The 15,062-nt window shown below is 41.4% G+C and overlaps 1 protein-coding gene across 5 annotated transcripts in view; it reads left to right on the top strand.

Annotated features, from left to right (window-relative positions):
- sipa1l1 (signal-induced proliferation-associated 1 like 1) overlaps positions 1 to 15,062 on the top strand; it is an 82,444-nt gene that overhangs the window by 62,661 nt on the left and 4,721 nt on the right. For 4 of the 5 annotated variants that reach the window (XM_066676441.1, XM_066676436.1, XM_066676439.1 and 1 more), the window contains 10 exons: positions 754 to 1,333; positions 3,212 to 3,486; positions 3,713 to 4,003; positions 4,194 to 4,346; positions 4,820 to 4,941; positions 9,943 to 10,040; positions 10,489 to 10,919; positions 11,225 to 11,440; positions 12,415 to 12,574; positions 13,381 to 13,609. In XM_066676441.1, the coding sequence (XP_066532538.1) occupies positions 754 to 1,333; positions 3,212 to 3,486; positions 3,713 to 4,003; positions 4,194 to 4,346; positions 4,820 to 4,941; positions 9,943 to 10,040; positions 10,489 to 10,919; positions 11,225 to 11,440; positions 12,415 to 12,574; positions 13,381 to 13,609 (2,555 nt within the window). The remainder of the gene's footprint in view (positions 1 to 753; positions 1,334 to 3,211; positions 3,487 to 3,712; positions 4,004 to 4,193; positions 4,347 to 4,819; positions 4,942 to 9,942; positions 10,041 to 10,488; positions 10,920 to 11,224; positions 11,441 to 12,414; positions 12,575 to 13,380; positions 13,610 to 15,062) is intronic. The other variant, XM_066676437.1, reaches the window with a different exon arrangement.

Consider the following 15,062-nt stretch of genomic DNA (forward strand, 5'->3'; position numbering starts at 1 on the left):
TGCAGATTATGATAACCAAAACTTTTTTTATTGCGCTTTAGTGAGTGAAGTTTTGTATTTGCTTTCCATGCACATGCGTTTCATAAAGACCCTTAGGGCATTTTTTCCTCTGTATAAATTCTCTATCTAAACTGTCCTTTGCTTCCTATTCCCCCTCTTTCCTACCTCTGTCATTGTAAGAGCGAAGAGAGCCTGTCTTCAGCAGGCCTCATTACTGCTCAGCCTGGGCAAACACTCATGAGTTCCATGCATTCCAGACAGAACAGGAAACTTTAGATGTCCATTCCAGAGGCTTAATGAAAGGAAAAGGAGAGGGAGAGAAGTGCAGGAGTGAAAGAGTGTTTGGGGGTGGGGGGGTGAGAAACCAGACACAAAATTGAAAATCTGAACAATTCTGTGGAGTTTGTGGAGTCTCCAAGTTCAATTTTATGAAATGTCCTTGTGGAGGATGTATTGTTTTTCAATGTGCAGCTTATTTATAATTAAGAAATATCAGCCCCCCACAATATCAATTTATTACACAGTTGTAGTTTTTCCTTTTCAAATTCTAACAAAGATCCTTGATAAGAGACTTTTTTTAAGCTTTTTAAGTGGGGGAAAAAAACTGTGCTAATCCATAAATACATGACACTTCAGGTTTGGTGATGGTTCAACCATTATCTTGTGCATGTAGCAAGCAGTTTATATTTGTTGAATATATTATAGATTAAAATAATTTTTTTTCTTTGCTTTGTCGGCTTCTTTCTTTATCAGTGTGGCGGTGGCACGTTCCCGAGATGTCCCTGGCTTTGGTCCGCCCATTCCGGAGGGAGTAAAGTTTCCCAAATCCACAGTCTTTCGGGACTTTCTTCTGACCAAGGTCATCAACGCGGAAAACGCTGCCCACAAGTCGGACAAATTCCGCGCCATGGCCACCCGAACCCGGCAGGAGTATTTGAGGGACCTGGCTGAGCGACACGTCACCAGCACCCCCATTGACCCCTCAGGCAAGTTCCCCTTCATCTCTCTGGCCCATAAGCGCAAGGAGAAGAGCCGGCCTTACTCCGGGGCAGAGCTGCGCAGTCCAGGGGCAATCACTTGGCCAGTGTACGTAGAGGACCATGGAGCAGGAGGAGAGCTGGAAGCTCTGCTGGCTATCTCCAATGACTTCCTGATACTAGTGGATCCTGAGGCGAAAGCTGTGGTATTCAACTGCGCTGTTAGGGATGTCATTGGCTGGTCACTGGGAAGCCCTGCCTCCATGAAGATTTTCTATGAACGTGGCGAGAACATCTCACTGCGCTCCATCAACAACAACACAGAGGACTTCAGAGAGGTCATCAAACGCCTGGAGGTGAGAGCGCTCCAGGCTTGTGTGGATGGTTTTGTGCTTGGAATATAAATTTTTCTGTCCTTTCATGCATTGCCTGGCAGTAGTTTGAGGACACCTTCGTTTTAAAATTAGATTTGTCTGGCTCTGACATAACAACATAAGGATAAGTTTGGCCTCTAATCAAATGATATATTTTTTATATATTCGAAGTGAAAGGGAACATATTTAATATATGTAGCATTATTTTATTTCTGCAAGTTCTAGTACTTAGTCTTGGAGATTTGCTATATTAGTTTTCCTTCAATATGTTATATTTAGCACACGTTTTGTACTATGTTCATTAGTGTCTTCTTTGTTCAGTTATTTTGGTCAGGGTGCCCAGTTTTTGGTATATGACTAATAGTAATCTGAACAAGTGTGAGATACTTAGTGTTTTAAAATCCCTGTCCTAGAGAGCCTCAACACTAGAGAGTTTAATGTTTTCTGTGCTGTAACACACCTTATTCAACTCCTCATCCATTTTTCAAACTTTGTAAGAGCTGAACTAGGTGTGTTGATTGTGTGAAAGCTTTCTATGTCGTATTAACCTTTCTCTGAAGCATGTAGTGTTTGTAGAACTGCACACCAGTACTTCCCCCACCAGGACAGATATGAATCAGCCACCCTTTTCTTCAGGCCTTACGTTGAGTTATTGTATTCAGTTGAGAGCTGTTCGTTAACATTATCGAGGATTTGGCCTAAAAGAGAGGCTTGTAGTTCGCACAGAACTGTGCGGAGGCTGGAATGTACTTTTGTTTTGGCCACCTGCCCATGATGTCACTCTCCAAGTGCAGAAGATGTTACCATGGTAGCAAACTGAATGTTCGTGAACTCCATCACTTTGCGTTGAGACGCAAAAGGCTGCTTTTCCGGACACAGATCCTAGCGCTAGGCTACAAAGGGGTTTGAGTGGACACTGACAGAGTCGTTTTAATCTAAGACTGGGTGGTCACTTTTATGATAGTTATATATTCTGCTTAAAAAGCTCACTCGATCTTGGAGGCCGACATGATGCGTTCTTGTTTGCTTTACAAAAGCCTTACAGAAGGAAACCAATATGTGTCTCTGGAGTATGCCTGACCATTGCTTAAATGTAGTGGTCATTCTACACCTAAACATTTGATGTGATTTGTAATAGTAACTAACAACATTTGTGAACTGTTGTTGAATACATAAATGTTGATTTTAACTATTAGCATGTGATATGTCAGTATTTTAGTCTAGTATATTCTAGCTATTCTAGTATAGCATTATATACTATATTTTCGATATATATTATATATATATCGGTTTGGCAGTGTGTTATCATTTGTCATTCAGTAGTGTTTTCCATTAAAATATCCAGCCTAAATTATGCAAACACCTTTTTATCCCGTGTTGAATTTTTGAAGTGTCAAGCATCCTGACAGTTAGATTAATAGAACAGAAACAAAACTAAGGTAAGGCATCAGAATAACCAAATAGCTTGTTTGTTGCCCTCCCTTAGCATAACTGTACATGGTTCAAAAGAGCCTAAAAAGACTCCAGAACAGTATAGTTTTTAAACTAACTTGTATTTTCAAGATGTGTTATCAGAGTGGGCTTTTGCAATATTATGTTTATAATTTATCTGGTAATGGTTATTTTTAATATTTTGCTAGAGCATCTTTATCTACAGGGTGAGCTGACAAACGGCACCCTTTTATTTGGAGGCTTTCAAGATGGCGGCCATGTTCCTGACATAGCCTATAAGATCAGCCCCTCACCCATTACTTGTAGGGCTATTCAGATAAAAGGGTGTCCTGAACCTTTTGACTCACACTGTATAATGTCAATTTGTAAAATATTATTGATCTGTTGTTCTCTGTCCTTGTCCCTTAGCATTTGACTAAGGGCTGTGAGACCACTGAGATGACCCTGCGCAGAAATGGCCTGGGCCAGCTGGGCTTCCACGTCAATTATGAGGGCATTGTGGCTGAGGTGGAACCCTATGGGTATGCCTGGCAAGCAGGCCTGCGTCAGGGCAGCCGATTGGTGGAGATCTGCAAAGTGGCTGTAGCGACACTGTCCCATGAGCAGATGATTGATCTGTTACGCACGTCTGTCACTGTAAAGGTGGTGATCATTCCACCTCACGAGGATGCCACCCCACGGAGGTATGGGATAAGAGGGGCTGTCTTCTTGCACACTTCTTTATGACGTTAAAATGATAGTTTTCCTAAAATCACGTTTTTTTTTCCCAAATAGCTAGTTGGCCTGAATGTGTGATGTGATAACATTTTTTTGATTTCCTCTGTAAGATTCTCTCATCAGTATATTATAACCCTTTATATGGAGCTCACTGCGTTTACAGTCCATCTCTAATCCCGCTGTTTCCTCTAGGGGCTGTTCGGAGCTATATCGTATGCCAGTAGGGGAGTATAAGGGAAGTGGGGATAGTGGCTCTTTCGAGTACAAGTTCCCATTTCGCAGCAACAACAACAAATGGCAGCGCACGTCCTCCAGCCCCCAGCAGTCCCTCACTGCCTCGCCTCAGAGCCACAGTGGCACCCCCAACCGTGCCGTCAGCCTTGGGGCCAGCATGGGCAAGACACTGTCCGCTGAGCGTCCAGAAAGGGCTGCAGCTATCCCCCGCAGTGTGTCCAGTGATGGACGGCCTTTGGATTCTAAGAGGTTTGTAATGCCCCAATTAAATTATGTATTTTTTGAGTACTCAACTAATCTTCAAATCAGTTTTTTTTTTGACAAATTTATTATTATTATTATTATTATTTTTTTTTTATTGTCCCAACATGCCCTCTTTTTTGTTTCTTGTTCCTCCTTTCTGTTTCACTTTGTTTATCTGTATTTATCCCATTCTCAGAATGTCTCCAGGCTCAGAGAACTACTCACTGGCCTCTTCCATTGTGATGGGTCGCTCCCCTCACAACCGCAGCTCCCCCAGCAACCTCTCCTGCTCCAGTGACACAGGTTCGGGCAGCTCCGCCCACTGGAGGCAGAAGTCCATGCCTGAGGGGTGAGAGACTCTGAGCTACAGAAGCACCCTCTCTATCTTTCTCTCCCTTTCTATACTGTCCTCCCACACCTTTCCCAAATTTCCTTCATGTCTTTTTGTTGGTCCATCTCTCTTCCTTTTTGTCACCGTTTTGTTCATGTTTGTTAGATCACTGAAAGAATATGCAATGTGCTTGCCTGTACAAAACTGTATGCACAATAATAACTTTATAATACAAATCAATCAATCAAGTCTCTATTTTAAACCCACAAATGTGGGCGCATAGTATTGTGCAAAATCAAAGACCACATTTCATTTCTTTTCAATGAAAATAGGGCTCTGTGTTGTATAGTAGTGTATGCATTAGTCATTGTTACATTACGTTATACTTTTTATTATCAGCAATACTTGCAAATCTGAAGGGTTTAAACAACCTTAAGCTTAGACTCTGTATATGATGCAGTGTGGATTGATATGAATTTTGTGTGTTTCAGATTTGGGCCAAATAGACACTCTCCTCTCCCGCCAGAGCGACAGATAATGGGCGACGGGGGAAGCAGTGGTAAATCCACCCCGAGCTGGCCCAGAGTGGATGACTCGGACAGAGCAGCAGCAGGTCAGCCCACGGCCTATTAATCACTGATTAACCATCGACTGGGCGAATCACAGTACAGGAATGAGGGAGTGAGCTAGTGACTACATGAAAAAGAATGAACTGGTCAATTAAATGAATGAGTATGGATGTTTGAATGAATGAAGGAAGAAGTGAAGACAGGAAATGGGAAAATGATGATGGTGAAAGCAAGTAATGGGTTAATCATGTTTTGAAAGGAATGTTACCGACAGCAGAAAGATATAAACAGTAAATGAAAGAATCACAATCACTATGTATAGCATATCAGATCATCAATAATGGACTGAAAATGAATTAAGCTTGGTGCTTTATCTTTCATCTTGGCCTCTCATAGTCAGGCAGCTCTTGCAGTGAAATGCAGCTGTGTGCGTGGAGACATTCACTCCACTCCTCAGGAGCACCATATGAAGAGGAAATTGCATGCTAATGCACTGTCTCCATGGAGCTTCTTCTAGCCAAAAGCCAGCATTATTTCCTTAAGCACAGCTCAGTGCCTTTTTGAGAACCAGTTCTCCCTTGTTTTTTGTCCAGTGTGCAGTAATTGCTGTAATTGAAGGGGAGTGGAAGTGAAGCATTGCTTTGACCTCTGAAGCTGTGTGGGTTCTTTTTTCCCTTTTGAAGCTTGTCTATGAACTAAGCAGACTAACCTGTGATCTCTCCGCAATGAATTAGAATTTCTGCACCCTCTCTCCCACACATGGCTAGGAATAAACAGCATATTATTCCTGAACACTTTTTTGAATTTGCACTGAGCTGCCCTCCCTCTTGTTACCTCTCATTCTGTGTAGTGACAGTCATGAAATGGCTAAATAGAACACGGCAACTATTAAAATTTTACCTTGGTTTATGCCTCTCTCAACGTGATCGATATTGAGATGTAATGTGCTGCCAAGCTTTTCTAAATATATTGTCCATATATAGGGAGATGTTGTCCAGCTGTAGAAATGGCGGGGGACTTGCCCTTGATCCAATATGGCAGCCATGTTCTGGACATAACCTAAAAGATCTCATCCTGTAGTTAATAACTTTAAACATGTTCTAGCTTGTCAGACTTTTTACCCATTCATTCTAGATTTGCCTGATAGGTGTAGTTCTCATTCATTTGTGTAATCGCCTACTTCTATATTTTCTATTTTAAGATGCTAATGGTCACAGGGACTGTCATGTGAGTTAATAACCATATTGTACTGAAACATTCTACCCAGTTACTCCATTATTGGCATAAATGTAGATAGACACATTATTTGGGTGGAAACTAACTGAGCATAGCATTTCCAAATCACTCTAACATTGTGAAAGTGGAGTTTAAAGTATAGGGTGTATGTTGTTTCTGTAGGGAACACATTTTGTGGTTAAAAATACAAAGTACTTGCAGGTGCTTTTGGTCAAAGTAGTTCTGCTACCTAATGATAGTGTTTTGCTAGTGGGGTTGTGGTTTGCTCCTTTTTGTGTGAGAAGGAAAGAATGTCCAGCTAGTGGCTAAAACCTGACCTGTGTGTGTTTCAGTTGTGGGCTAATTTGAATACCACAACAATATGAATCAGTTTAACACTTAAATATGGTATTAGCTGACAGTCTGCTGCACACATTTTCACATCCTCTTGGCTATACCTCCGTGGTTTCCTTAGTATCAGTTACTTAGCTATATCTCTGCATAGTCAATGAAGCTGTAGCATGGACAGATGGTCTTTGATAGTCTTTGATACTAAACTATATCAAGTGAGAGACAGAACACTTATGTGCTATCTTTAGCGCTATCCTTTAGAACTGCAGAATCAGAAAGTACAAAAATATCTCCATATTCCTGTCGGTACAGTTGTATAAGCAGGGCTTTGTGTTCTTGTAGCCTCTCTCTCTGTCTCTTTTTCACTCTCTACTGTCTCTCTGTAGCTCCCTCTTGCTTATTTGCTCTCACTGTCTATACTGAATCCATTTTCTCACTTTCTTTCTCCCTTGCCTCTTTCACTCTGTGTCTCATTCTGTCGCTCTCAAAGGTTTGCTTTTCTCTTGTACTCCACGTCCCTGTTTTTATTTTTTGTAATTTCCCCCCTCTTTCTCTTCATTCCTGAACATCACCACGTCTCCTGTGTTTGACAGGAATCCTCCCGTTCTTTCTTTCCTTCTTTCATGCTTGACTGCAATGACTTGGCCAGGCCTCACCCCTCTCTGTCTCCCCAGTGTTTTTCTTTGTTACCATTTCATTTTGAGGATGTGGGCGGTTCTTGTGGTTGAATTGCCCACCTCTGTTCTTGTTTTGACCCCTTTTAGTTTTCTTACATGTCCTGCTCTTTCTCTCTTAGTCTTGGCCAGTAATAACATAGTGCAGCCCACATTAAACACATCCCAAGCAGCCAGTGCAATAGACTGTGATGCCTGTACACTGACATGGTTACCACAGCCTAGAATTATTCTCCCCTCACATAATTGTGGATGTACGTTCAGGTCAAGAAAGACCAATGCCCAATTTTTGACCTGCTCCTGATATAGGTTCAGAATAATTTCTAGGGAAAATGCCATTGCAGGAGGGTTTACATCAGGATAGATTTATAGTTGCAAGTCAGTGGATATCATGCTAAATTACAAGAGATTTTAATAGAAAGAAATTAAATGGCACTACATTGCACAGACTAGCCAGGTATAATTGTGTAATCATTTAACGTAATGGATTTACGGTTACAACTTAATAATCATTCTAAGTGATCATTTCCCTAGCACAGCAATAAGGTATTCAACCCTGAGGAGGGACACAGGCAGGAAGTAAAGTGCTAAGAATAGGAAGGAAATGCTTTTCACTGAGTACTGAAGGAAATACCCCCCCTCTGTGTCATTTCTGAATGCCATGCAGGTTTGCGGATGTGCATACAGGAAAGGGACCCTCCTTGAGACCACAATTGATAAAAATGAAATGTGTGCGTTTCTGTACACAAACTGTACTGTACGGATTGTTTTTTGTAATTTATTTTTTCCCCCTGGCCGGAGTACTGCATTTATGTATGTGACTCACTGTGCCGCCAGTAGGTAATTGGAGAGTGACACAGTTTTTGTGGCTTTGCTCTGTGTTCTAGCACACTGAGTTTGAAACGAAACCCACACTTTCAATCTAAGGTACAGGGTGGAGAGTGTTTTTACAGCAACATGCATTTTTGCTCAGAAGAACACTACCATTAGAAAAGTGTTAACACGGGTGTCTTCAATTGTTATACATGACAATTCATGTACAAAAATTGTGGGACACCTACACATTGTACCTACAGTGCATTTTATAGCCCTATGCAGCTGTAATAGCTTTCATTAATCTATCAGGGTTTTCTATAAGGTTTTGGTGTGTCTGTTCAAGAAGAGCCAGTGTATGGTCAGACACTGATGTGGGATGAAAAGGCCTGGCTCAAAAATAAATAAAGTACACCCCAATGTTTGATGGAGTCAAGTTCTGGGCTCTGTGTCAGCCAGTCTAGTTCTTACACACAATTTACCCAACAATGCCTTTATGGGACTTGCTTTGTGCACTGGGGCACAGTCCTTTTCAAACAGAAAAGGGATTACCCCAAATCTGCTCCCACAATATTGAATGCTTACAAATGTCCAAAATGTCTTGGAATGCTGAAGCATTAAAATTTCCCTTCACAGTGACCTAAGCCAACCCCTGAGAAACAGCCCATAGCATTGTCCTTCCTCCACTAAATTTTCTGGCATTTTCCAAAATCAGACTCATCCATCAGACTGCTAGATTGAGAAGCACGATCCCTCCATCTCCCAAACTTCCTCAAAGCATTGGTGACTTTACTGCACTGTATGCAGTGTACAGTGTAAAGTGTTGCATGTGTTCTGCCATTTTATGGCTAGTTTGCTGTGGTTCCTAAACATTTTAACTTGTCAATATCACTCAGAGTTGACTATGAGGGGAAAGACATATCATTATCTGACTTCTTGCAACGCTGGTGTTAGAGTATAGTACCACGCTCAAATTCAGTAATGAATGAAACACCAGAATTAAATGATTAGGAGGTGTGTTCCTATCTAGTGTAGTTTGTGATTGTGTTTATCAATTTTCCTGACAATTCCCATTATTTACAGGAAAAAATAGGTGCCTAGTTTGTCTAATAAATCCTTTATTAAATGTGATCAAATGTGTATTAAATTACATTTAAAGTGCATTAAAGTGAATCAAGTGTGGAATTTAACAATTTAGATCTATGCAATGATGATGAAACTGTAAATATGTTTATATATACACATACCTCACTGGTTGGTTTATATTCAGTAGCTAAAGATGCTGAGAAACATATCGAATGAACAAGGTCATGGGCAGTGCTTCTTGTAGACCAGTTCCTAAAAATTCATGAGTGAGTGAGTTACAAGCCAGTTTTGAGGTGCGTTCCATCTAAGCACCCACTAACTAGTTTTTAAAGGACCTGAGGTCATTGCAAGCATAATGTCAGATTCTTCAGCACTTCTATTTCTTACTCTCTCTCTCTCTCTCTCTCTCTCTCTCTCTCTCTCTCTCTTCCCTCCCATTCAACTTATTTCTCCTTCTGGAAGCTGTTCCCTAATTACTTTTGCCATCTATTTTTGCAGTGTTACCTGTTATGTAACTCCTCAGCAATTACACAATAGTTTCATTTACACAGAATATTCTGTCATGAAGAAGCTGTGCCTCATCACACCGAGCTTCACAGTTACCTCCACTGAACTTCTTTAGAATCTGAATTTGATGTGAGGAGCTTGAATATAGGAATATTTTGCAATGAGAACAGTAATGGCCGTGTCAGCTCTTAGGCGTTTGTGTGGGGGTATGTTGCGTTGATGACATTGCCTGGTATAATGAGTCTCAAGCGCTTCTCAAGTGTGTCTTTCTTCTTCCTGCTGTTTTGTCCTATTTTACAAAACACATCAGCAGTTTTTCTCAATTAAGCACCCTCGGAAATGTGCTGTTCTATAGTGTACACTGTGTGGTAAACATCATTATGTCTCTATACTCTGTAGATGCTCCAGTCTCAAAGTCTGGATCTTCTTATTCAGGCGGCCCACGCATTCAGCGGCAGGAGCAGGTCATTCACCTCTCTCCAAAGAAGAGTAGCCAGGTGGGTAGTGGTGGATTTGCCTTGGGTTTTATGAGAATACAACCATGACATTCTGCTTTTAAATGACCCCTGACTGAATTTTTGATTATTAAAACACAGAGAAGCTATGGTGTGTCACTTCATGTTTTGTGATAATTTCTGACAAAAAGTGCATTTATGTTTTGATTCACTGCCCAAGGAAGATTTAAATAATTGTTTTTAATAGAATATTGAATATTTGATATTGATATTTAATATATATATAAAAAAAATAACAGAAAATACTGTAGTAGGAACAAAATTCTTTATTATTATTGTCTTTTTCATTGAATAGCTTTCTTCCGATAGTCCTTGTTAGCGTTTAGTTTGTAAAGCCTTTTTTTAAATCAGTAGAAAATTAATTAAAATGAATAGTAGTCCTAAACTATGAAATATATGGTTTGGTTTCTTTCTTCTCTGCCTTCCTCAGTCGGAGGGACCCCATTCTAGCAGCAACACACTGTCCAGTACAGCATCCAGTGGGGGTCACAGTGATGAGAAGTGGTATGACCTTGGAGGAGGAGGCACGGGAGATGGTGATTCAGAGCCCAACGGTCTGGGTGGAGGTGGCTACCTGCAGGGGGCTTCAGCCGACAGCGGTATCGATGCCACATCTTATGGACCCCCTCATGGCAGCTCCAGCTCCCTGCTGGCTGTGGGTGCCCCCTCGTCCCGGGACAGATCCTCCTCTCCCTGGCACGGCCCCTCTGAAAGCAGCCGAAGGGTTTTAGAGAGATCGCCCCCAGCTGCAGAGTCGCCGGTGTCCCCTGCAGAGGTCCCAGTCACGCGCAGCCCCCCAACTCACCTGCTGGTGCGGGACGGGAGCACCTATAGTCTCAGTGACATGGCTTCCCACTCCAGGTGCTCACACGCATTCATGGTCACTTACCTTAGTTCCATTTCATTGGAAATGATACAAACCAAAAGTTTCAAAGTGCTAATGTCTGAATAACAAAATTAGAAACCACCAAATGGCAGAAAAGAATCAAAGTTTGAAATTCAGGAAAGTTCTGGGAAATGACAGGAAAAGAAGCTGCTTGGCACTTGTGTGTAGAAGTAGGTCAGTCAGACGTGCCGCTTTAAGTAATATTTCACAGTGGTCAAATGACTGCCGCTTGGCATTTCTAGTGTAAATGCTTACCATTTTGTGTTTGTTTTCCACACAGCTCTCGTCACTCTGTGAGTCCTGCTGTGCTAAGCTCCAGCCACAGTTCTCCACGAGATGAGTCTCCTTCAGCAACTTCACCTTCCTCCTCCCAGAGCTCTGTCTCCCCATGCCCCAAGAGTTTCTACCCACGGCAGGGAGCAACCAGCAAGTATCTCATTGGATGGAGGAAGCCTGGCAGCACCATCAACTCTGTGGATTTTGGAGACACACGCAAGTAAGGGTGACTTCATAAATGCCAGGAGATTGTGACTATATGATGTAAGCACAGGGAAAAACTTAATAGTAATTGCAACTTTTGGGGAACCTTTTAATAGTGAACCTCAAATGATCTCATACAGGACTCTTGCTGAAACAGGAACGTAGTATATAAAGACAGCTTAATTTATAGTGGGGCTTTTGTTATATGGACTGTGTGAACCATAAGTTTTAAAATTTAAGACTGGAAGAATGGAATATAATGTTTATGACTTGGTGAAATGCCAATGCTTTTAACCTCTTCAGTCTATGGCTAACCCATTTATATTGAAGTTATAAGAGATTTTTCTGCAGGGGACATAAATGAATCAGAGGTCTTTGTATACATTAATTTTAAAGCACACTCAACAGAATCAGACTCTTTAATTCTAAAATGCAATATAAGATTAGGAAGTATGAGAACAATGTGTGATATGAACCTGTAAGAGGCACTTCCCCAGTGTACTCTGTAGGCAGGCTGTGCAGTCTTGTGTGTTCTCTGGTAATAAGAATTTAAGTTTAGGAAGACACTGCTGTGTAGCTAAAGGCAGTTTAGTTTTAAATTCAATCTCACGGTCTTTACTTGTGCCAATAAGACTTTAGAGGTGAAGCTGAATTTAGCAGGTGATATTTTAGTTGTGCATTCTCTTTAGTTTTGCATCGCACTATCGCCTCCTGATGTTTGAACAGGGGAATGACAGTGGAAAAAAAAACAGGCAGAATTTGTGCTTGTCTTGTTTCATGGTTGAATGTTTATTTAAAGAAATAATTTTACAAATGCGTTTTTTCAGGTTTAAATCAAAAAAAGATTTCTTGACTCATTATAATGTTATGGCTGAAAAAACTTATCATCCAGTGTGTAACTAGTGTTTGTGTTTTTGTACATTTTTAATAAACACTTGAAATTTCTCATACTAATGAATCTGAATGTTATTTTTGTTGCTTATTTCCCAGAAGACCTCAAGGTGAAGGTGCAGATGGTGGGCCACCTCAGATTCGACCTTCTCTTAGAGACCTGCATTCTCCTCAGCCCCTTGGAAAATCTACTGTAGAGGAGGATCTGAAGAAACTCATTACTCTGGACAGCCCTCCTGCCCGCCACCATGATGACAAGGTACCCTTATAGATGTGCCTTAGCTCATAGAGCCTGGGGAAATTCTAAAGATTACATTGCAGTAACATAACACAACTGCAGTAAAAACAAAAGCAAAGTATGAACCTCATCTGTATTTGTAGCATACTCTTTGTGGGTAAACTCTGGATTCTGGAGTAGACATGGTCTTGTTTTGATTGTGATGCACTAGGTCTACATTCACATTACAATCCTCATTGCTCTGTTCTACCTTGTTTTCTCATGTGTGATTGCTCTTACTTGTCTTTAATGGGAATGGACCCAGGTCCCTAAAATGATGAGTCTGACCACATCCATCTTGAACAAAAAAGTATCTAATTACGATAAAATGTAGTTTCTTAAGCAATATAAAGATTAAAAAGTAAGTGTCAAGGGACCTGCACTATATGCAGACACTCAAGGGGTTGCAGCCATGTTAAAACTGAACGATGACGCAGGAACAGAGGAGGGGAGCAGTAAAGTCATTTATAACCTCATTGAGGTTGCATCACCACAAATTGAATGCATGTCCAGTCTAGGAACACATGTAGAAGTGGCTCAGATCTGACTTGAACAATGTCTACAATGAATGCATCAGAGCTGTGTCACAATTGTTCGGATTGTTGGATCTGTGCCACACACAGGTTAGGCCCACATTAAAAACTTTCCCAGACTTGCCTTTATAGTCCTACTGTTGTTTGAAAGTGCTCTTTGTCTCACGTTATTATAAACGGACCATTTTTTTCTAAATGTACACATGCACACATTTTATGTCATGTCTTGTCTTGTTTTTCCTCCTGTCCCTTCAGCCAGGATCATCCTCTGGGCCATCAGGCACAGGCCGGCGTTCCCTGCATCGCACTTTATCAGATGAGAGCATATATCGAGGTCAGAGGTTGCCATCTCTGGGTGACACGGTGCTAGAGCAGGCTGTGGCCAGTGATGTTCTGTTCAGCTGCTCCACTCTTCCGCGATCCCCCACAACCCGCGGAGCCCCCCTCCGCAGACCCTCCTACAAACTGGGCATCAAAATGCATGGTGAGAAAGCTCGTTTTCTGTCTGTGCTATTCTATGACAGTTACAACTACATTGTCACTCTACATCATGTACGTGTGTAATCACAGGGCAAGTCAATGCAAGTCAGAGGTGTGAACTGACTTATCCATGCTCTGTCTGAATAGCTAGTCTTTCAGGTTGGACAAACCTAGCAGATGTTGGTTAAAAAAATCTATTCAAAATGAATCAGCACTTGCTATTGCCTGTACATTTTTAATTGTATGTTTTGTGTGTATAATCATAATGGAGGGATAGAGGAGGGAATTACAAAGCAGTATCTTCAGTTGTTTTAATATTGCAAGGTAAGTAGTGTTTGAGTTAGTTTTTCTTGTGGATTTACTGAGAAATATCAAACTTACTGTACACCTTTCAGCCATAATGTTTATGCTGTTTCACGCTGTTACGCTAATTTCAACTCATGTCATGTCAGAGATTCTCTTTGTAGCTCTAAATTTACAGTATGTAGTCATGTGGGTCATGTGGTAGTTTTTTGTTTTTTTTCCTCCTCCCCCCGCATATTTTCTTTTTTAACCTGGGGCACCCATAGAACAACCACCGAGTGTGTTTCATGGGGGGTTTGTGGCCTATTGACAGGACTACAGTGACACTAACGATATGGTAGCATGTCAGTGTGTGTTGCTTTAGTACAATTGGATCAGACGGAGACTGGAGTTGAACTAAGAAAAGTCCACCAACCAGAAATATCCAGCCAACAGCGTCCTGTCTCCATTGATGAATCATTAGAATTAAAATCACTTTACACACAGATGAATTTGTTCTATGTTTTTAACCCAATCACTGCATTAACACACATGCCTGGAGCGGTGGGCAGCCCTAGCTCCGGCGCCGGGGGAGCAGTTGGAGAATAGGTACCTTTGCGCAAGGGCACTTCAGTCATGACCTCTGGGGATCGAACCAGCAACCTTCTGGTTACAAGCCCAGCCCGGTTCCCTAACCACCGGGCCACAGCTGTCCTTGTTGAAGGGGTAAAGTATGACCAGCAAAAACGTGGTTTAGAGTGTGCTACTGTCTCTGACTTTACATCTACAAAGTGGACCAACAAAGTGTGTCTAACGAGTGGACACAGGGTTTAAAAACTCCAATAGCACTGCTGTGTCTGATCCACTGGTACTAGAACAACACACACTAACGCACTAGTGCAGCGCTGAGAATGTCCTACCCCCCAGGTAATACCCAGTCTGTATTACACATACGTGTCACATAATACAAACTCCAATTGTGTTAACAGAGGTTGTCCATAGTACCCCACACAGACATGCTTTAAGTTGTACCACCTACATTGCATTAGTACAAACTGTGATATCTTTTTAGACTCCATTGGACTTGCATTAGAAAGATTTTTTAATTCAGTCTAAGTTTTTCAAACAGTTAGTAAAATGTAAATCTAAAAATTCATCTGCAGGTTTGATTCATT

The sequence above is a fragment of the Hoplias malabaricus genome, chromosome 7, assembly GCF_029633855.1.
Source record: "Hoplias malabaricus isolate fHopMal1 chromosome 7, fHopMal1.hap1, whole genome shotgun sequence".
NCBI lineage: Eukaryota > Metazoa > Chordata > Actinopteri > Characiformes > Erythrinidae > Hoplias > Hoplias malabaricus.